Source organism: Gossypium raimondii, chromosome 8, assembly GCF_025698545.1.
Source record: "Gossypium raimondii isolate GPD5lz chromosome 8, ASM2569854v1, whole genome shotgun sequence".
Lineage (NCBI taxonomy): Eukaryota > Viridiplantae > Streptophyta > Magnoliopsida > Malvales > Malvaceae > Gossypium > Gossypium raimondii.
The window spans coordinates 23,051,398-23,074,454 of record NC_068572.1 but is presented as its reverse complement, the minus strand read 5'-3'; the positions used below and the strand labels follow the sequence as shown (position 1 = coordinate 23,074,454).

At 34.9% G+C, this 23,057-nt stretch overlaps 1 protein-coding gene and 1 non-coding gene across 3 annotated transcripts; one reads left to right on the top strand and one right to left on the bottom strand.

Moving 5' to 3' along the window:
* The first annotated feature begins 970 nt into the window (after window positions 1-970).
* Window positions 971-5,794, top strand: LOC105791054 (uncharacterized). Of its 2 annotated transcripts, XM_012618933.2 has the most exons (11): window positions 972-1,369; window positions 2,108-2,230; window positions 2,312-2,408; window positions 2,769-2,804; window positions 3,033-3,220; window positions 3,335-3,437; window positions 3,841-4,022; window positions 4,101-4,178; window positions 4,357-4,459; window positions 4,538-4,631; window positions 5,210-5,794. In XM_012618933.2, the coding sequence occupies exons 1-11, from the start codon at window positions 1,065-1,067 to the stop codon at window positions 5,536-5,538; spliced, it is 1,638 nt and encodes a 545-aa protein (XP_012474387.1). In that variant the 5' UTR covers window positions 972-1,064; the 3' UTR covers window positions 5,539-5,794. The 2 variants fall into 2 exon arrangements, with proteins under 2 accessions (XP_052491076.1, XP_012474387.1); XM_052635116.1 differs by lacking the exon at window positions 2,769-2,804 and having other exon boundaries at window positions 971-1,369.
* Window positions 5,795-19,198: 13,404 nt separating this feature from the next.
* Window positions 19,199-19,305, bottom strand: LOC128032079 (small nucleolar RNA R71). The gene has a single exon (XR_008188209.1). It is a non-coding gene; the product is annotated as a small nucleolar RNA R71 (small nucleolar RNA).
* Window positions 19,306-23,057: the final 3,752 nt, after the last annotated feature.

The following is a 23,057-nucleotide window of genomic DNA, read 5'->3' as shown; positions in this document are numbered from 1 at the left end:
GGACCTAAATAAGTTAATTAACGATTTAAGTTTATTATCTTATTTTGCTTTGAATTTTTCAAATATATATGGTTTCAAATTTATGTGCTTTAATATGGAATTAGTTATATTATAATAATATTTTAATTTGACATGTTTAACTTTTTAGTTTAACTGAAATAGTTTCCCTCGATTTGACTCAAATCGAAAAAATTTTAATTTGAGTTACAATGAGAAAACATGACTCATCAACTCGATTAACTCAAATTTTTTTACTCGATTCGATTTGATTCAATTCGACTGAACGCTCAACCCTAATCACAACTCATAGTTGGGAGTATTACAAAGTAAGACCACGTGGAAACCAAAGTAGAGGTGGAATTAAAAATAGGTTCAATTCTTCTATTAATCACTGTATTTTGTAAAAGTTATGGATTTAATCTATGTACTTTTCATATTTAAAATTTTCAGTCCTCACTAAATAGTAATTGTTAAATTCATTAGGTAGAGTTCTACTATTCCTAAAATTTGATGTGCATTATAATATGTATAATGCCATTTTAGCTTATTATTTCTCCGTATTACTTACTAAAAATCAGTTAATGGATTAACGGTTATCATTTGCGTTAAAACTGAAATTTTAAAATTTGAAAAGTATAGGAATTTAAAATGATCCATTTGGAGAAAATAAACTAAATCTATAGTATGTACATATAGTACATGACTAGTAATTGAATTTAACCAAAAAATTTAATTGATATTGTTTGGGCCACGACTAACACTTCAAATTTGAAAAGTACAGGACTAAAAGTGATCAATTCAAAAAAAAAGGGATCAAATTGATAAAAAAGTATAGGGACTAAATTTTCAACTGTCGTAAAGTACAAGAGACTAATAGCAGAAATTAACCATAAAAATTCATGAACTTGCTCACTAAGATACCGTTGAACTTTACTATCTGTTTCTCTACAACCTCTATATATACACATAAGACGCCCCGTCCTCACTGGAGAAGTCTTTACCCTTTCTCACATTCGACTTTTTATTCCTTTCTTGCAAGGGAGAACAGGAAATTATATTGTGGGATGGCGAAATTGAGGATCGCAGGGACATGGGTAGGGGTGATAGACTTAGAATTGGAGAATTGGACGGTGGCAATGCTGAGGGAAGAGGTCGCCAAACGATCAAATGCCCAACGTCCTGACTCTATCAACCTTATATCTGCTGGTAAAGTTTTGAAAGATGGCGATGGCTCTCAAAACTTAACCCAATTGGGTATCAGAAACAATGCTAAGATTCTTGCCACCCGTGTCTCCGTTGATGAAGGCAAGTCCTTGGAACAAGAATTGATGGCCGAGGAAGAACGCTCTCGCAGACTTGCTCGAGTCAAGTGAGTCTTTTTGGTCAACTCTCTCCTTTTCTCTCGCCCTTTGTTTTCTTTTAAATGCTTAATTAATAGTATTCAATATTTCTGTATAAACTGAGTGCTTTTTTTTTTCTTTTTAATGGTTGATTGGGTTCTTGGTTTTATTGAAATTCTGGGTTTAATCGAAGTTACCAAATTTATTCTTATAATAAGGAAATTTATGATTACGTTCATTCTTTTAGGGTTTAGGGTTATCAATCATATATTATTATGCCAAAAGGAATTGTGTTCTTGGGATGTATAAGTATTTCCATGTAGTTGATGGAATTGTAGTATTTTTCTGTCTTAGAATCATTGTGGTACTGTATTTTGAAGTCTATGATTGAATTGATAGTGTCAAATGTTAGTATTTTGCAGTGTTTGAGTCTTTGAGATATGTTGGTCCTTTATGGTTTACCTTAAGTTGAGATGATATCAAGCGTCTACTGTTGTTTTTCGAAGTGGGGGAATACTCTGAAAAATGCGTCTTCCTCTTTGAACGTTTTAGATGGACCAAAGACTTCCATCTTACCTTTGAAAAGTTTAATGGATGCGACAGTTTTACAGTTTTACAGTTTTACAGTTTTCCTGCATTATGAAATGATCATCTTTTCAAGATTCGGTGGGATGGATAATAGTTCCTTTCTGTTCATTTTGTAAGTACCATTGCATATCGTTTTGCAAATTAACCAGTGACTAATCCATAGTTATCTCTATGGGCAGGGCAGCAGCCACTGCACTTTCCAAGAGACATGTAGATGGTTCACTACCAATTGAAGACTTCAATATTGAACTTGAAAACCAGGGAGGGCAAAAAGTACAATTAGGAACTGAGACTGATCAGCGGTATGTCAATTTTCCCTAGGGTATTAAGACATTTGACCCCATTTTTTAAACTGAAGTAAGTTATGAATGGTCTTTAAACAGGGCAGTGATGATGGGTCTGATGCTTCATGAAAATGCAAAGAATCTACTTACGAGACAACTGTATAAAGACGCACTGGAAGTGCTTACCATGGGTGAGGTCAGTCTCTAGTATCCTTCCTCATTTGCTTCTACAGTACTAATTTTTTCTTGTTTGAATCTGGATTCTTAGAGTAGCAGTTGATAAACTTTCTTGTCTGCTATGTTAATCAGACTTGGGGGATGAGTGTTAGATACAAATATGCGTTTGACATGGATATAATAAATCTTTCCAAGTTTTCCATATATTTGGAGGGTTGTATCTCTGCATCCACGTCTAGATATGTAACTGGACATGTGATTTAGGGAAAAGAGTCCGAGAAACATAGCTTGTTAACAAAGATAATAATTTGGTTAAGGTGAAATATTTTTCTTTGAGTTTGACAATTAATTAATATAAGTTCTATATTCTTTCTTTTAGGAGGCTTTCTCACTTTGTGATCCCAAGGTCCTTGAGGTAAGATATTCCTTCTTAGAATTGAAGAAGGTTCTTTTTCTGAATAACTTAACCCATGCTGTGTTTCAGATTTTTGTTTAGGGATATAACTAAAAGTTGATTTAGCCTTTAGTTAATCCTTATATGATCTTAAACATGCATATGTTATTTGAATAATTGCATGCTTGTTCTTTAGATTTGAATCAACTCAATATCCTATACACTTTAGCTGTATGTGCTTGCTTGCAGTTTATTGACAATGTACCGATACTGCAAATAGACATGGTGTGGTGCTATTTCTTGCTTCGAGACATCAGTTGGCTTTCAGTTGCAGGAATACGCCTTGAAAAAGCCAGAGAAGGACTTGAGCGTTGTCACGGGAAGGATTGTTCCCGTGTTAGACTCCTTCAAGCTGGTTGCCAGCCAGAGCTTGCACTGTGAGTACTTTCTTAAAACTGCTTCAGTGGCTCAATTTCTATGTTTCTGGCCTTGAATGAGAATGCTGTTTGTTGCGATGTTAAGCTAATCTCTTTTGGATACTTTCTTTGTAGACATATGAGGTTGGAGTTGTTGGAAGGGGTGGTGGCATATCATAATGGTCAGTTGGATAAATCTAAAAAGGCACTGACATCTGCACAAGCAAAATTCTCACAGGTCACTATAATTACAGTCCAAAGCAGCTAGCTCTTCTATATCCCTCCCCCAGTAGGGGACCACTACAGCTCCTCTCATCTCAATAACCTATATATACTCTTATCAGCATACATGCAGCTATCCTTTGAGCACATCTATAAACCAAGAATTACAAGACTGGATTTGCAAATTGCTTTCTGTACTATTGCAACTTTTATATAATGAAAAATATTGGTTAAATATAATAGAAATGACATACATCAATAGTTTGTTATGCTCATCTCTTACTTCCTTCTGCCACATTCAGCCATCATTTTGTTGTTTCCATTTCTTTTTTTTATTTCCACTTTTATTTTCTTAACCATAGTTTCTTTGCATCCTTCTCCAATATTAAGCCCTATTTTTATTTTTCTGACTATATCAGTTACAAGTGCCTGATGAAGCCTTATCTCATGTCATGAGCATGGGCTTTAAGGAACGTGATGCAAGGAGGGCATTACGATTGAACAACCAAGATATCGGGAGAGCTGTTGATTTTCTTTTTGAGGAGAAGGCAAAGAGAAAACAAAAGCGGGAGGATGATATCCGGCATAAAATAGAAATCATGTGGGTATAATATACTTAAGATCTCTTATGATTGTCATTTTCTTTTATGTACAAATAATTAATGTAACAAGTTTTCAGGGAGCTAAAGCAATATGGAGTGACACCATTGAAGAAGGCAGTGAATGTTGAGAAATTGAAAGAATTGGTGGCTATTGGGTGAGCTGGGCACTCCTGTATTCTTGTTTGTCCTTTTAAATCTTCATTGATGTGATATGATGACCATCATTTTGGTGTATTTTGAAAGTTCAAGTTTAACAATCATTGCTTCAAGTGACCCTCCTTTTTGTCCTTTTTCTTTTAAATTGAAAATGCTAAGACCTTTAAGATTTGGCAGATTTGAGAAGAAACTTGCTGCTGAAGCCCTTCGAAGGAATGAGAATGACTTCCAAAAGGCGTTAGATGATCTGACAAATCCAGAAACTAATTCTGCCATCCAGGTTGACTGCTTTTGCATGAAGCTTTCCTAATTTCCAATTTTATTGGCTGTGGCCATCATTGATTATGTTTGTCTGCAGCTTGATATTGAGTCAAGGAAAAGGAAAAGAGAGCAACGAGCTGTAAATGCCAGAATTGAAGAGCTTGTATCTATGGGATTTGACAGATCTAGAGGTAATGATGAAATAGTTCTGAACTGATATACTGGTATTTCATAGTTATTTCCATCTTTATGATATAGATTCTATGGTTGTCATAGTAGATATTCTAGTAACTAGAGGTAACCCAATAATAATTTCATGTAGTTTGCATGTTTGTGGTGGAGGTGAGCGAACAAATTTAAAATTTGTGAGATATATAGCTAAACCCTGTTATGTTCCATAATAATAATGGCCAAAGCCAGAAGAAAGGGGAAAGGATATGCTTTTCTCACTAGTCATTTGAAACAATTAAACAAAAGCTTTTTTTTAGAAAAACATATCACGACTCAAAAGAATCAGTAGTGCAAACTAAGAATTCATGTAAAAGACATTATAGATTCAACATGGTAAATACATGTTGCAATCTTTCCAGTTTATTGGAAAATCTACTTGAAGTACCTTGTTGCCAAATTTGGATGTAGTTGTGAAAGCTTTCTAGTGCTCAAGAGGATTATATTTGAAAAAGGTTTTGCTGAAATCATTACTTGTTTATCTCCCATAAACTTGACTAGTATTTATCCTAGCAATATTCTGATATATTCCTGGGTTCAGTGGTTGCTGTTGTTCAGGCTGGTGAGACGATGGAGCAAACGATGAGTCGACTACTGCCAGAAGTTGATCCACTCCTGGCTTTTGATGCGAACAGCAGCGGGAATCCTGCTTCAGAGGCTAGCAATTTGAACCCTGATAGTGTTGAAGGACCATCAACTGCAGACGAAGAACGGGATGTGGAGATGGAAGATGAACTTGCTAGAGACATAGGAAAAGCAGATGCGTTATCAGACTATGACATTGAAGTTACAAAAGAAGGTGAAGCAATACAGGAGTATTTAGCTCTTTTGGCCTCAACAGATAGCAAGGAAGCTCTATCTTCGTGTTGAGAAAATGAGAATGGGCAATTACTAGTACATATTTGTGAATAGGATGTCTCCACTGATACAGGACTGTCAGTACAGGTAGTAAATGCCAATAATTTCAGTGGTTTTAGGCTCTAGAATGAAAGGAAACCAAATAGCTCATACAATTACAAGGCTTGTAATTTCACATTTGAATCCTTACTATCAGTTCACAATTACCCCCAAATAGTGATATATGTGCATGAATGTGTTGCATGAATGAATTTTTTTTTTATGTGCATATATGCCTGTACTCATGATGCCTTCGATTTTCTCCTGCCTAGATTTATTGCATTTTTGTTTTAAGTACTTTATAATTTTTTCTATTTCTCAAAATGGACTATATTTGTTAAATTAATTTTTCAATTAAATAATATTTTCAAAATATTGTGTAACTTCCAGGTGGGTGGTTGTATAGAAGACAAAACACAAATAAATACCAATAATAAAAGCAAATAAAAAGAAAAAGGAAGTCCAAATTCAAATTCGAAAAAGAAATTTAGTAATTTAATAGTTACATGCCATATAAAATAAAAGAAAAGAAGAGAAAAATGCAAAACATGTAACTAATCTTCATCGGAGTCTCGCTCCGATCCAGCTATCACCTTTCCCTTGCCTTTTTCGGCTGTAGCGTTGATGCGTCGGTGGTCTTGGGCCTTTGAAAACTACCCTTGTAGTGACAGGACACTCGGGAGCGAACATTGCCTCAAATTTGTCAACATACGGTGTTGGGTAATTGTGTTGGATTTGGTGTCCTAAGTGTAGTATATTTATTTAAGTATACTTGTAATTTTTTGAACAAATTGATTAACAACATTATTCATGAAGTACAATACTTTTTATATTATCCTCATATGGTTTTTGCATACAAAGCAAAATGAAAGCAAATGTTGCTCACTGGTTGTCTAATGTTTAACTAATACTAAACGATATTACGTGATTGGATCGTAATACAGAAAGACAACTTATATTAATAGACGAACCTAAACATGTTCTTAGTTTAATTGAAAATGAACTAATATGTCGTCTATCAAGTCTAATTGGGGAGATGCTTTCTCTTGAGCATCAGAGCAAATGACTCTTAGAAGATAGAGACATAGATGTTACTGATTGGACTAACAGTATATCGGACTAGACCCAAGAAGAATAGATCCTGAATCCGTTTATGAATTTATTCACTTGTGACGTTCATAGTGTGACATACCTAAATCCTGAGTGAATGACGAACTATGTATGCGTGACTCGTACACTTTGATGGAAGTAAAAGTTTGAGTTCAAAAATATAAGAAATTTAAACCTGGTGCGTTGGGTGTACGACTTCAGCAGTATGTAGCATCATTCACAACAATGAAATTCATAACTTGAGATATGAGTAAATGATATCCTCTCATTTTATGGTGATTGACTTTTCATTAAGGGAGATGTAATGGTTACTATGAGATAAAATAGGATCATATTAGGAGAACGACTATTATCCCAAAGAGATCAATGATATCCTATAAGGGTAACACACTTATGACAATGTCATTGGACGAGCACTGAGTAGTTGCTTTTGTAATGGTATGTTGTTAGGGAGATCTCAATCACAATACTATAGTGGAATGACTTCTTGACTAAATGAGTTTATAATTAGTAGGCGAAAAGCTAAAAATTATAAATCATTTGAGTTATAATTACATATGTCCAATTGGTCCCTTCGCTAGCTTGTTGAAATCAGAAATGAATTGCGTGTTTGAATCAAAATGAACAGAGATGACTACAAATGGTGAAACAGAGAAGCGAAAAAACATTCAGAAATGATTATGGTTTTCTTCGAAATTGAGAAATGAAATCATTTGGAAATGAATGTGGTTTTCTTAAAATGGAAATGAAAATGAGAAATGTTAATTTGCAAATTTACATGGATTACTCAAAAATAATTGGAAGAATGAGTTTATATTTTTGAGCTATTTCAAATCCCTAAAATGAAAATAAATCATACAATTATAATTAGGGGCGAGCATTCGATTGAATCAAATCAAAAATTTTCGAGTTACTCGAGTTTTCGAATCTCATTTTATCATCCTAACTTTATTTGAAGTTTTCTCGAATCAAGTCGAGTGAGATGGAATTCGAATCGAATCGAATATGTTTGTTCGAGTTAAATTTTAAAAAATAATTTTGGGTCATTGTAACCACTGCCACCCATCGTAATAAAATTTGTCCACCTTAATCAATTTTTTTTATTAACTTTCATTACCTCATAATTTATTTATAAATTTTTATATATTAGTTAGCTTCTCTACTTGCTTAGTTGTTTCAATTATCTTGATTTTTGTCGCTATGTATTTTAGAATTAAAAATATATTAAATGTAAAAATATGATTTTTTAATAAAAGTTATTTTAAAATAAAATGTGAAATTGATACTAATATAAAATTTTAACACAAATATTTTATGGCATAATTAATAATTCAATTTTAATATAATTATTCAATATGATTAAACAATTTAATAATATAAATAATATAAAATGTGAAATTTAATTTAATAATATAAATAGTAGATATAAATAAAATTATTACTATTTATGTTTAGTGATTTTTTGGATAATTTTGATTTTTATTTGAGAGTAAAGGGTGAGAAGTAAAAGTTTAGGGGAAAATAAAAAGTTTTGGGGAATAAAAGTTTGAGGGAAAGTAAATAGGGGGAGTAAAATTTTGGAGGGAAAATATTAAAAAAAAATTGGAGGGGGGAGGGTTTGGGGTAGATGGGAGGTGAGATGGGAAGGGAATAAAAGTTTTAGGGGAAAAGTGGGAGGGAGTAAAAATTTTGGGGGAAAATAAAAGGTATTGAGGGTTTTGGGGAGTAAAATTTTAAGAAAAAGTAAATGGGAGAGTAAAATTTTGGTGGGAAATGGATTTTGGGTAGATTGGGGGGTTGGGAGGGGAGGGGAGTAAAAGTTTTGGGGGGGAATGTGGGAAGGAGTAAAAGTTTTGGGAGAAAAGTAAAAAGGTTTGGGAGTTTGGGGTAAAAATGTAAAATATTATAGTTTGATATTCGAATTATCCGAATTATTCGAGTTATTCGAATTCGAAAACTCAACTCGATTCGAACTCGAAATTTGAAAAAAAAATTCGAGTTGATTCGAATAACTTGATTAACTCAAATAACTCGATTTGTTTAACTCGAAATTCGAATTTTTTTTTAATTTTTCGAGTCGAATCGAGTTTTGCTCACCCCTAGTTATAATGAACAAGTTGAATTGTAAAATATTAAATATATTTTCTCAGAAATTTTATCTGGGGTAAAATCATCATAATTTTACTGGGATAAAATTGGGATGAGAAAATTATTTAATATAAAATATTGAAGTTTATTTTGGGAAATAGAAAAATAGAATCGGGTTGGATTAAATTATAAAGTATTGGGTCGAAAAGTTCGGGAAGTACTCGTAATTGAACCCGATATAAGAGAGGCCCAAAATTCCCTTATGGAACACGTAGGGGGCGACAACCATAGTAGGAATACTATGGGATGCTGTCCACCCACAACTCTAAGTAGAAAATTGTTTTTCTATTTGAAATAAACCTTTCTAATTCAACAAGGGTTCTACCTTCTCTCCTTATAAATAGATGGCATCGGTAGGGCTATTTAACATAACTTTAAGATATTGCTACTCTGCCGAAAAGTAAAGAGAATGCTTTATCAACTATTAAATATATATTTTTTTCTAAATAACAATTTTTCCAATTTCTATTTTGAAGAGAGAATTTTCCTTTTAACCTCAAAATAAAAGAATTTGTTTTTTAGTTCTCTTGTTGATTCAATTGGTTCGAGCCCACACTCGAAATAATTTCTTGTACAAGAATAGCAGAAAATATCATTTGGTTGAAATCCGGGAATGACAAGGATCCTTTTATTCAAAAACACAAATATGATTTCAATTTAGGGTTTATTACTAAAAATAGCACAAACCGGATCGGTTTTCAAAATTTTAATTTTTCGTTGTGCAAGAAAACTGTTTTTCAAACCAGATTTTTTCCAATCCATCTCTTCATCATCCTCATCTGCTTCTTTTTCCTCTTTTTCTTCTTCCTCATCGCTGCTAGCGGATGCATTGCTCGTTCAGGACATTGTGGGCCCTCTATTCGGTGACTCATCCCAAATCAGTCCATTAATGGTTTCATCGCCTTGAGCAATTGAGTTTTGTAGCACACCTCATTGAACAACTTACGTTGCCACTGTGTGCCTTCATCGACCTTATTTGTTGTGGTTTTCTTTTTTAGGGTCGGAGGCATTTCCATTTTGTGCTTGCGCCTCTGATTCCATTCTTGAATTTGTTTTTGCTGTAGCTCGTGGAACTGAAGCATTATGGTATCGCCTATAATACTCCATATAGGGCAGTGAAACTACTCAGTCAGGTTCATCTTTACCCCTTCTTATGACATAGGTCAGTAATAAGATGAGGGAACTAGATGCCAACTTTGCTTCCCCCAACACACTTCTTCGTCTCCTGATTGATCCATGTGCCAAGATAGACTTGCTTCCACTGTAAAATTGCCAACAACAAAATTGCTCAAAAATTATTAATTGTGTTAGTGTTGAGCACGGGACTAATACGGGTCGAGATAAATGGCATCCACATTTTTGCTAATGGGAACATTATTGCTTGATTAAATGATAGGGAAAAGTTTTGTACTGTTCCCATTTCCATTCCCCTCTACCTTTCTTTTGGTAGGCAAGAAGGGTGTCCATGTCAACATTTTTATAAAATTCTAAATCCATTATTTCAATGTCATCTTGTTGATACCATAGAATGCCATAGTGCTCACTAATAGCACTTGGGGAAATGTCAATCTCTAGTCCTCAAATTGGTTCGCAATTTCCACCGTAAACTTTTAAATTTGCATAAAACTCGAGAACAATAGGGATAACCATGATTGATTTTGGGACTAGACAACAATCGAACAACCTGTGGTAACAGACTAAGTCTCAAATCTCATTACAAAAAGGGTTGGGTCGAAACCACGTTCAAGAATGAACTTTCGCCCTTGGGTTGACATAAAATAATTTTCAACATTTTTATTTGTAAATCACTCCAAAACCACCGCCGATGGCAGCATTTTACTAACCTTACTATTTAATCAAGCTATTTAACAATTAATAAACTAACCAACTAACCAACAACCAAATAAAAAATGCAATACTGAAAAAATAAAAATAACAAAAATAAAAATTTCAAAGAAAACAAAGGAAAAGGAATTTTAGATTGTAAAACTGTGTTGATGGCGACGACAAAGCGGTTGGAGGCAATGTAGCATCGTTATTCGAAGGCAAGGAGAAGGAAAACTTGCAGATAAGAATGAAAAGAAGAAGAAAATAACACCAAATAGGCAGATTTATGAGAAGAGTAGATGAAGATTAAAAAGGAAAATAGAGGAGAAGATGAAGAGGGGGAGTGTTATTGGGGTGTCTAGGGCATAAGAAATTAAAAAGATTGGGGTTTATAGGTGTTTGGGGACTTAAAAGCCGCCAAAACATGCGGATTGCGATACTCAAAACAAGTGTTTTTCCTGACTCGACATGCGTATCGTGATACCCCTGTAATTTTGTACCCCCTATTTTGAAATTGCTTTGGGTATCACAATACCAGTGTAACTTTACCAAATTTTTTATTTTTGAAACAACCAGGGATATCGTGATACCAAGGGAATGGTATTGCAATATTCGAAAAATTTTTGGCCTCCTCACTAGACTTTCAAGGGTATCACGATATTCCTCATTGGATATCGCAATACCATTGGAAAAGTGCCCCAAAAACATACAAAATTGTCATCTAACCTCCCAATTATTCAAAATCTAACCTACCAAGTCCAAAAATTATACATGCTCAAATTTAAACCTAAACTAAACAAGGAAAACAAATGGAGTCCGTGATCAGATCATTCAAATATTTACAAATTTAGTTTGAATTGCCTTCTTGACAAAATTACAAATTAACTTCAAGGTGATCGATTACGCCTCTGAAGTGGTACTGATGTGGTGTGATCGATGCTTTAATTACAAATTTGTAATTTGTCATTACAAATTAACTTCAGGGCAATCGGTTACGCCTCCGAAGTGGTACTGATGTGGTGTGATCGATACTTTAATTCACCTTTTGTCATCACCCGACTAAGGCTACTCAAGGATTGCCATGGCTTAGTGAATTTCTTTCATTTTTAGATCCTTTTCTGTATTGAGCTAAAACCTGCAAGTTCACACCATTTCACAACAGCTGCAAGATTAGCTGCAAGATATCATCTCAATCGCTTGACACTCGTACCCTTGAGAGAGTGACATCTCCTTAGAACTAAGGTTAGGGTCAAACACTTAAAGATTTCGACCTCCCCACCTATTTCCATCATCAATTCCCCTTTTTCGACATCTATAGTCTCCCTAGAGGTTGCCAAAAATGGCCTTCCTAGTAGGATAAGAATCTCTAGGTTTTTTCTAAAGTTTAACATGATAAAGCCCACCGGGAGGATGACTTGCCTAACTCTAACTGATACGTCCTCGAGGATTCCCTTAGGACAAATTGAAGAGCGATCGACAAGTTACAAAGTCATTGAGGTCTCACTAAGGTCTCCTAATCCTAACCTCTGATAGATTGATAATGGCATGAGGTTGATACTAGCCCCTAAATCACAAAGGGCTTTCCCAAAATTTACTCCTCATATTTCTATAAGGATTATGAAGTTGCTTGGGTTTTTAAGTTTTAGGGGAACTTTTTTTGACACAACTGCACTACACTCGGCGTTAAGAGCCGTTTGCTCTCGTCTCTCGATCTTTCTCCTCTTAGATACGACTTCCTTAAGGAACTTAACACATTTAAACATTTTCTCTAGGAGAACTAACAACATGAGATTATCATTCAACGCCTTAAACATGTTGAGGAAACGTAAAAATTCCTCACTCTTTTTCTTTCTTTCCTCAAGATGGGTTACTTGACTCAATGGTACAATGAGCCTATCCTGTGACTCAGATTGTTTGGGGTTCAATTTCATCTTCCACTTTCTCTTCCACCCCATCTCCAAGACTAGGAGTGAGAGTGCTCTCTTCCTTCTATACTACCTCCTCTCCACTCAACAGTCATATAAGGTCCTTAACTAGCACTCCAGATCTAAGGGTAATGGCCTTAGCATGTTATTTCCCTTCCCTCTTCGGGTTTGGTTCAGTGTTGCTCGGGTTTAATTAAACTAATTAGCTAACTAATCAACAAGGGGACTAAATCGTAAACTATGCAAAGTTATAAAACTATCCAATCAATAATGAACGGTGGTTGGTTGACTTCGATGTGGTTCATTAATCAACGAATTAGGGATATAAATTGTTTAAACTACTAAAGTAGCTCCATTTTACCTCTCAGTCTCAGTTTTACCAAATTAGACAAGTTAGTTCGATTTATCTCTCGATCTCACTCAACTAACTCAGAACTAAAGAATCAGTGCCCAATAAGGTTACCTCTCGGTCTCACTTATCTTAGTTTTCCCTTAGGGGTGTTAATCCTAAGTTTTTAGGTTTATTCAATTTAGTCCAATCTATTACAATTTAGTCCCTAACCCAAAAATTAAGTTACCCACATATCCATCAACCAACCCCCATAGGGTTTAGTTACCCATTACCATATTTAAGCTAACAAACATCAAAGAAGCAACCATGAAAGCCACGAACATAAAACTCAATATAAAAACTGAAAGCTTGGGTTTTTAATTTGAAAGACAAACAACTAACAACAACATGAATGAACAAGAACAATAAAATTGAGATTTTTAAAAGAAGAAAAGAAAACAAACTGAAAAAAAATTAAACTAGAGATTAAAATGTCATTACAAGCAAAGTTAAGGTACTAAACATGTAAATAAACTAAGCTACAGTGCTAACTAACTTAACTAACACTAAGAATGTAAATTAACACAAAGAAAATAGCAGGAAATTAAATCTATAGCTATGGAGGAGAAGAACTAAAACCCTAGAAAATGAAAGAAAAACTAAGAAAATGACTAAAATTTATGCCTAATGCCTCCTCTCTCTCTTCAGCCAAATTTTTGCTCATTATAGCACATATTCTGACCTATTTTCCTTGACCAAAATGCCCATCAATGTGTATTTTTTATTGGTGCTTCAGTTGGATAAGAACTACCCCTGATGTAAATTTATGTCCCCTCATGATTGTGATATCGCGATACCCATGGTCTGGATATCGCGATATTGTTGGCAATTTCAAAATAGAAAGTTTCCTTGAAGGTTGGATATCGCGATACCATTGTAGGTGGTCTTCATTCTTCTCTTTATTTCAGGACTGTTGAGGGTATCGTGATACCTAGTCTTCGATATCACGATATCCCATCCTTGGTGATATATTTTCTTAAAATCGTGCCACCATTGAGTTCTTACAACACTCAATCTATCATTAGGGTCCAAATGACACATTTGGCCAATTTAGGTCTCAAAATGGGTACAAAAACACATTAAACACTTATTAAATAGAAAAACTAAAAACCACGCTAAACAATGAAAGATACACTAATTTTCTCGAAAACAAACTCCTTAAGTATAACAAGGAAGCCTAATTTGACATATCAAATTATGGCAGATCAACAATCCTAGAAAAATAACTAGGGTTAGTTGCCTATTTCTCTCCTAGTTCAACTAGGAGATTCCTTTTCTATTAAATAAGCATTAATTGCATTCTACTAATTCAACTAGGGTTCACTTCCTCTTCCTATAAATAGATGACACCGATAAGGCTAAATACATAACTTAGAGATATTGTTATTCTGCCCGAAAATAGTCAGAATTTATTTCTAAGTATAAATTATATTTTCATAAATAACAATTCTACCGGTTTCTATAAGAGAGAGAGAGATTTACTTTCCTACTGAAAGTAAGAAAATTATTTCTGGTTCGATGTTTGATTCGTAATTGTTTGAGCCCACACTTGAAGTAGTTCATGGTACAAGAATAGTAGAGAATACCCTTCGGTTGAAAGCCGGGAACGTCTAGGATCTGTCTCACTCAAAACACTTGTATTATTTTGGGAAAAAACCATTGCTATAAATATCACAAACCGACTCAATTTTCAAAATTTTTTATTTTCGTGTTGTGCAAAAAAATCATTTTCGAAACAGTTTTTTTCCAATAAGACATTTTGGTGGTTTCAAATTTTCTTGAGAGAAAAGTGAAGTTACGTTGTATATAGACTCTTGCTAAATGTACTAAAAAAATGAGTGAATAAAAGCAATATAAGTGTTTAAAGCAATATGATTGTTAAATGCAAAATGAGTGGAATAAAAACATGGTTAGTGATTAAAACATTGTGAGTGAAATAGTGAAAAATTTTAGAAAACACTCAAACAAAAAAAAAATTAGCTTAAAAGAAATCTTTCATTTCGTAATGCGCAAGTACTCACTAGCTTTTGTATTCACCAATATTGAACAATATATTCCATTTCTTTGGAGACATAAGGAAAGTGAGAGAAGGAGAAATAATGTGCTGCGCTTAATGACTAATTTGGGGATGAGTAGGGAATGATGTCATGTGTTTTACTATTTCGAGTGCTTGAAATTGTTTCAAGTTATCTTTCGCTTGAAATCCAAACCGCCCTAAGTCTCAGAATGATACAAGCCTAAAAGACCTATGTGACCTAAACATTTCATTTAGATGATCTTCTTGATTTGTTTATAATTAGCTTAAATTCATTTTTTGTTTACTATGGATCCATATAATTTATGTTGATGGATAATATAATTGAGTATTTATTCATTTGAATTACCTCTAGGTTTATTAGCTCTTTAATTTAGTGAACTAGGTATATTTGCTTTAGGAGTATTTAAGTTAGCTAAACATCAATCTTAAGTTTTATGTGAGATATGTCTTGTAAAAATTCAATATTTGATTTTCATATTTCTATTTATCTAAATATTCCAAGGGTCTTCTATTGCATGTTTTGTGTGTTGGCTTAAGGACAAGCAAAGACTTAAGTGTGGGGGAGTTTAATCTGTCATAATTTGATATGTCAAATTAGGTTCTCTCGAGTACATAATGAGCTTTCTTTCAAGTAGTTTACGAGTCTTTTAAATACTTTTTATCGATTCCTATATTTTAGTGATAATGATATCTTTTCTTATATTTGCCTCTTTTAAGACTCAAATCGGAAAAACTATGCAATTGGGAGTCTGATGATTGATTTGAGCTTGTGCATGGAAAAAATGATGGCCAGACTGATCACCTCTCGACATACTAATGTCCAGAGTGTGAATACTGCAATAAAATATAGAAATACGAGGTGGTACCTACAAGTATACGGGTCGAGTTGTAATTTATTTTTACAACGAAGTAGGTGAGTACTCCGAGGATCGTACCCAAGAGAGGCGAGTGCCAGATCGCTTCTATGGGTGATTAGTTTGCTTCAGTAATCCCCATCAACCGTTGTTTCGGGTTCCTCATCAATCAAATAGTGGCTATCGTAGCAGGATCTTCTGATCTTCCACTAACATAATGAGTCAGTAATGACTACTTATCTTCCTACCTCATAGTCTAGACGGCTTGGGGTGAAGGTGTTCACGGATGGGCAATACCAATTTCAGGTTAATTCCCACCTTGATGACTTCCCGGGGTTGTCAAGCCTAGGGTTTGTTTCACGTTCTTCCTTTCCGAAATAACTGATCCGTTGAGTGACCCTACAAAACAGTTAATAAAATCATCCTCCACTCGCTAATCCTCCATAGAAGGATTAGTTCCTCATGCTTTTCTTAGACAATAGAATCAATATAAAGAGAAAGCATGCTAATTAAATCAACAGTATAGAGTATATGAAAGAGCATGATTTTATTGATATTAATCATGAATCCACAAAGTTTGAATGCTTTCCACAATTCAAATCTCTTGAGATCAACAAAAAACACTGAAATAAATTCTAAAACCTAAAAACGAAAGAAAACTAAACTAATTTTACTAAAGAAAATCTAGGCTAAGTGAATGACGTCCATAACATGTTCCAAAGGAGCCTATTTATAGATTTTAGGTGGTCATCGTCCTTAACCCTAGGTTAGCTGAAGTCCTCGAGCTTTAAGTTTGATTGTGCGGACCAAAACACCTTTTAGATCATGTTTTTATCTCGTCTAGAGTCAATGTCGCGACACACGAGGACTTGTGTCGTGACATAGAAGTCAGTATACTCCTCTTGGGATATCTTCAGGGATGTGTCACGAAACCTTTAGGCCGTGTTGTGACATCGAAGGTAATCTTGAGCTTTCTCCATTCTAGTCCCTATGTTGCAACATCGAACATTCTATGTTACGAGATAGCGACCAATATCGGTTTAGTACGCCTTCTATAGGTCTCTTATAGACTCAAAAATTGCGTTAGCTCTTCATTAGGCCTCATTTGGCCCCAAAGGTCAATAAAAGAATCAATTTGCACATTTTATTGAATATAAGTAAAACCAAGAAAACTTAACTAAAACATAGTGAAAATGCTAGTATTCAAGCTCCTTAATGAGAAAACTAGTTTCATTTGTTACATCGAATTATGACAGATCACAAACCTTAAGGAAAATTGCATCTAACGTGGGTATCACGACACTGATGCTAAGATGTCACGACACTAAGCCTGCATCACCTTAGTGTGCATAAGAAACCAACCTGGAGTCGTCAGTTGAGGATGTTGTCACACTAGGGGTATTATGTTGTGATAAGCTATAAAAGTAACATATTTTAATTCCATTCTTAATGCATTTTTGGATGATTAATTATGCAAATTAGTGAATTTGATTCTCCTAATCCTTTAAATTCTTGTTTCTATACGTAGGAGAGCATTTGAGAGGGAAAGGAGCAAAAAATGAGCCAAAATCAGAAAAATAAAGTTATTTTCAAGAGCCACATGGCCTGGGCATTTCCACACTGGCTAGACACACGCCTGTGTGTGCCACATGGGCTAGACACACGCCTATGTGCCAGCCTGTGTTGATTTTGCACCCTGCTTCCAAAATACACGAAAAAACATAATTTTTAGGCTTTCTGAGCATTTTAAAGTCTATAAATACCAATTAGAAGAAGACATAAGAGAGGAATTAGAGAAGATCGAAGAAAACACTCGAAGAGCACCATCAAAATCAACTCGAAAGCGGATCCCCATCAAGATCAAAGATCTCCTTTTAATTTCTTTCAAAGTTTTATTGAGTTTCTTTATGTCTTGTGGTTATTCTGACTTTGAGATGTTTCTATTCAGGATTATTAACTAATTCCCTAGATACCTAGAGAGGATGAAACCTATGATGAAACCTTTTATTAAATTTCTGTTTTTACGCGATAAATACTTGGTTCTTGTTCTCAATTATGTATGTTTATTTCTTGTTTTAATATTTTCGAGATATTAATTCATGTTTAATGTGCTTAGCAAAAGTCCCTGTTTAAGAGTAGATCTAGCATAACTGAGTGGAGTTGCATGCAAGCCTAGAAATACGACGACATAAATCTACTAAATTAGAGTCAAATGTAATAGGGGAATCCATAGATCGAGTTAATACGATGATAGGGGTTTTAATTAGAAAGAGATTTTAATTAGTCAATCTAGAGTCAGTAGTTCTTACTCTCGAAAGAGATATTAACATGATTTAGGGATTTCTACGGATCAAGGCACAAGTGAATAAATCGTTTAATTTAGATTCATAATAATAGGTTATGTCTAGGTGGATTCTTTCTTAGGTATTGTCTATCTCATTTGTTAATATTTGATTACTTCTTTGATTCATTCTTTGTTACATTCGTAGTTAAATTAGTTTAGTAAATTTAGATTAAAACACATCACTCCAAATTGTTGGTTAATTAGTAGAAAAACAATAATTACTAATATTTTTAGTCCTTGTGGATACGGTATTCTCTACTCACCATAGCTATACTATTGCTCGATAGGTGCGCTTGCCTTTGTCGTATTTATAGTTAGTTTAGTGACCATCAAGTTTTTGGCACCAGTTTTTATATTTTTGTTTTTTTAGCTTAATTTTTATATTCTAATTTTTTTCTTTTATTTCTTTTTGGCAGGTTCCTTTAGTTTATGATTAGAAGAAACCCGTTGGGGCCATTGTTATTTGATAGTGAAATTGAAAGTACAGCTCGTAGAAACCGTAGAGAAGCAAGGAAAAGTCGAGAGAATTTAGTAGACAAACAAGAGGACATTATTATTAATGAGGAGATGGGTGATAACCAGAATAATCATCTACCTCCTACAGTTGTTGCAAATCCAGCTCTTGTTCCTCGTACTATGTACGATTATGCCAAGGCCACTCTAACTGGGGCTGAATCGAGTATTGTAAAACCCACCATTGCTATAAATAATTTCGAACTAAAGCCGAATACAATTCAAATGATACAACAGTTTATTCAGTTTGATGGTTTGCAAGACAAAGATCCAAATACTCATTTGACCAATTTCCTGGAAATCTACGATACTTTCAAAATTAATGGTGTCACTGACGATGCCATTCACTTACGATTATTTCCTTTCTCATTGAGGAACAAAGCTAAACAATGGTTAAACTCTTTATCACGAGGTTCCATCACCATATAGGCTCAAATGATTGAGAAATTTCTACTGAAGTATTTCCCACCGGCTAAGATAGCCAAGTTGAGGAATTATATCTCCTTCGTTCTACAGATCAATTTAGAGACTTTATATGATGCATGGGAGAGATACAAGGATTTATTGAGAAGGTGCCCTCAACATGGGTTACCTCTACGGCTATAGGTTCAAACCTTTTGCAATGGTTTGAACCCTTCAACGTGGCAATTAATCGACACAACAGCCAATGGAACTCTGAACAATAAAACTCCTGAAGTGGCTTATGAATTTATTGAGGAGATGGCACTGAATAATTATCCGTGCAAGTCATGAGGACAAAGTTGATAAAAGCATCCAGTGTTTTCAACTTAGATGCAGTCACCATGTTATCAAATTAGGTAGAACTTTTAAATAAGAAAATTAATGGTTTATATGTTTTTACGCAAGTACATCCGGTGATGCAGTGTGATACAAATAGAGGAGGAATGAATAATCCAGAATGTTTACCCTTCGATCCTAGCACAAAGAACAAAAAAATCAATTATATGGGTAATAATTCTAGGCCTCAAAATAACCCTTATAGTAACAACTATAATGCAGGTTGGAGGAACCATCTCAATTTCTCTTGGGGTGGTTAAAGAATCAAAGAGCACAACCCCTTCCAGGCTTCCAACAATAACCTTATCAGCAAGAGAAAAAGCTGAACCTTGAGGAGATGTTGACGAAGTTTATCTCGGTGTTAGAAATGCGTTTTCAAAACACTGAGGCAACATTAAAAAATCAGCAACCATCGATTCAAAGGCTCGAGAACCAAATAGGTCAGCTTGCTAAGTCAATCTCAGAAAGACCACAAGGTAGTTTGCCTAGCAATACTGAAATTAACCCAAAGCAACAACTTCATGCAATTACTGTGCGAGATGAAGAAGGGTTTGTTGAAACTAAACCAAAATGAGGCAAGAAATCATGGTGAATAACGATAAGGTTAAGGTAAGCTAAAAAGAAAACAACCCAGTTTCCAAGGAATATAAACCTCGAGTTCCATATCCTAATGCGACGAAGAGAGACCACATGAATGAACAATTTGGTAAATTTCTTAAGCTCTTGAAAAAATTACATATTAACTTACCATTTGTTTAAGCTCTTTCATAGATGCCCAATTATGTCAAGTTTTTAAAGGAATTGTTGGCAAACAAACAAAAGTTAGATGATTCATCGACTGTAGAACTCAATATAGTTTGCTCGGTCATCTTACAAAATAAACTGCCTAACAAATCGAAAGATCCAGGGAGTTTTACTATTCCTTATTTAATTGGTAGTTTAAACATTGATAATGCTTTGGCTGATTTAAGGGCTAGTATCAATGTCATGCCTTATAAAATGTTTAAACAATTAGGTCTTAGGAAACCCGAACAAACTAGAATGAGTATTCAATTAGCAGATAGAACCAGTAGATATCCTAGGGGTGTTATTGAGGATGTGCTTGTAAAAATTGATAAATTCATATTTCCCGTTGACTTTGTTGTGTTAGACATGGATGAGGGTAGTAAGGTACCCTTGATTTTAGGACGACCCTTTTTAGCAACTGCTAGAACTATATTGATGTTGGTACAAGTGAATTAGTACTTCGTGTAGGTGATGAAATGATTACTCTCTAAGCACGTGATTCTGTGAGAGACTCTAGTAATCGAGATGATTTTAAATGTTCTGTTAACGTGAGTAACCATGTGACTCAACCTTCTTTGTAAGAAATCCCACAAGAGAACATGATGGAGCCATGTTTCAGTCAATGCTACAGAAACAAAATGATTTATGATGAACGAATGTTACAAATCGATGAACTAGATAAGTGGCGAGCAAATGTCAAGGAGACACCGAAAAAGCATGATGAAGAGCCAAAGCGACGCCATGATGAGCACATGAATAGACGAACCAATTTAAGGTTGGGGACAAAGTACTACTAGACAAAACGAATCCACATATTGCACCTTCAGAGCTTGATGCAAACAGAAAAAACCCATTTACGGTATTGAACGTCTTCCCGTACGGTACAATCAAGGTAACTCATTCTAAATTCAGCATATTTAAGGTAAACATGTAACACCCCGAATTTTAGGGTTAGAAGATTTAAGGATTGTAGTAAGGGTCAGTGAGTAGGTCGAACAATTGGGTTTGTTTCCGTGTTTTAATTTTAGAATGGACTTGTTGGTTTGGTGGTGTGTTAGTGTACTTTTGGGACCTGGGTTCGAGTCCTCATATGTGTGATTTGGGGAAATAATTTCAGTTTAGTTTTTTTTTAAGTTTAAAAAACTTGTTTTATTTATTTTATTTTTACTTTTTGGAAAAATATGAGAGATTTTTGAAACTTCCCAAGTATGTTTCATGTTTTTTGATTTTCTCTCCTACTTTCTCATGTCAATTTTTTTCTCTTCTTTACTCTTCTTTGGGATTTCAAAAATTTGATGTTTTCTCTGCCATTGAATTCTCCTCAGTAAATTTTGTTTGAAATCGTTGGGTTCCATTAGACTTCGTTGTTTGGTGTTCGGGTAGTTCAAGGAATTAAGCAGAGGTAACTAGTATTCTTTGATTTTTGTAGGGCAATTTTGGGTTGTTCATTTGTGTTAGTTTGGTATGATGATAATGTTGGTATGTTTGTGTAAATGAGTTTTCAGAATTGTGTTGAAGAGGCGAATCAGTCAGGTTCTGGTGATTGAGAATTCGTTTTAATGTGTGCTTTCGAACCCGTAGTAATTAGAAATTTCTTTGTGGCTGCTAATTCATGATTTTTTGATCATTTTAGGGTGGTTTCATGACCACAAGGGTGGCCACACGGGCGTATGCCACACATGGGCGGTTTACACGGCCGTGTGGAATTAGAGATTACGATTTTGGGGGTAATTTTGGTGCCACACGACTGTGTGGCTGATTTGGGGACTTTTAGTTAAATTTCACATGGGCGTGTATTTTGGACACACGGTCGTGTGAGACTTTCACACGACCGTGTCTACCTTGCACCTTATCTTAGCAGAAAAGGACAGATAGTTACACGGGCTGTCCACACGGCCATGTTCCCTGGACACACGAGTGTGTGTCATGTTCACACGGTCCTGTGCCCCTCCATATAGGCGTGTTGACCCCACACGACCTAGGTATTTCCACATGATCGGGACACACGGCCGTGTGGCCCTGTTTAGCCAATTTTCGTACTGTGTCTATTTTCGATCTAATTGTGTTACTGTGTGTTCTGGCCCTTGGTTAGGTCTTAGTAAGGGTGGTCGGGCCTCTGTTTCGGCCTGGACTTGTGCGTCAATCGCAATCATAGCTCTAACTAAACGATTCATTTGAGTGTTAATTGATGTTACGTTATAATTGATTCTGATTCTAGGCAATTAAATGTGTACATTTTTTATTCCCTATTCTGTTTTTGTATGGCTATTTAGAAATGGTGTGCCTTTTACATTTGCATCAATATTTTTGGGTTTGGTTGCAAAGAGAAGGGAGCCTGATCTGTTTTGGCAGTTTCAACTGTAATACATCTGTACAGCGATTTATCGCACAGTACGGCATATGTGTCAGCTCTGGTGTATATTAACATTTGAGTGGCTTAGTCCACATACAAGGTGGGTAGGGTTGGATGGGCCTTTTGAGGTCTTATGTGGTGTGCATTGTTGGATGGGCTTAAATAGCTCGTATATGGTGTGCGTGGTGGTCGGAGAGGCGTTTGGCTGGATGGGTCAACTTTTATTACTTGTTGTATCCATACGCATTTTGTTAGTTGATTGAACATATATATATCCATGTCTAATTATGCGAGTACTGAGATATCGATGAATATGTGTTTGCTTCTGTGGTTGTGTATTTTTCTTACTTATTTATGATCTGAGGTTTGAGTCGTGCCACTTTGATATTCGTCTTTTGGTTGTGT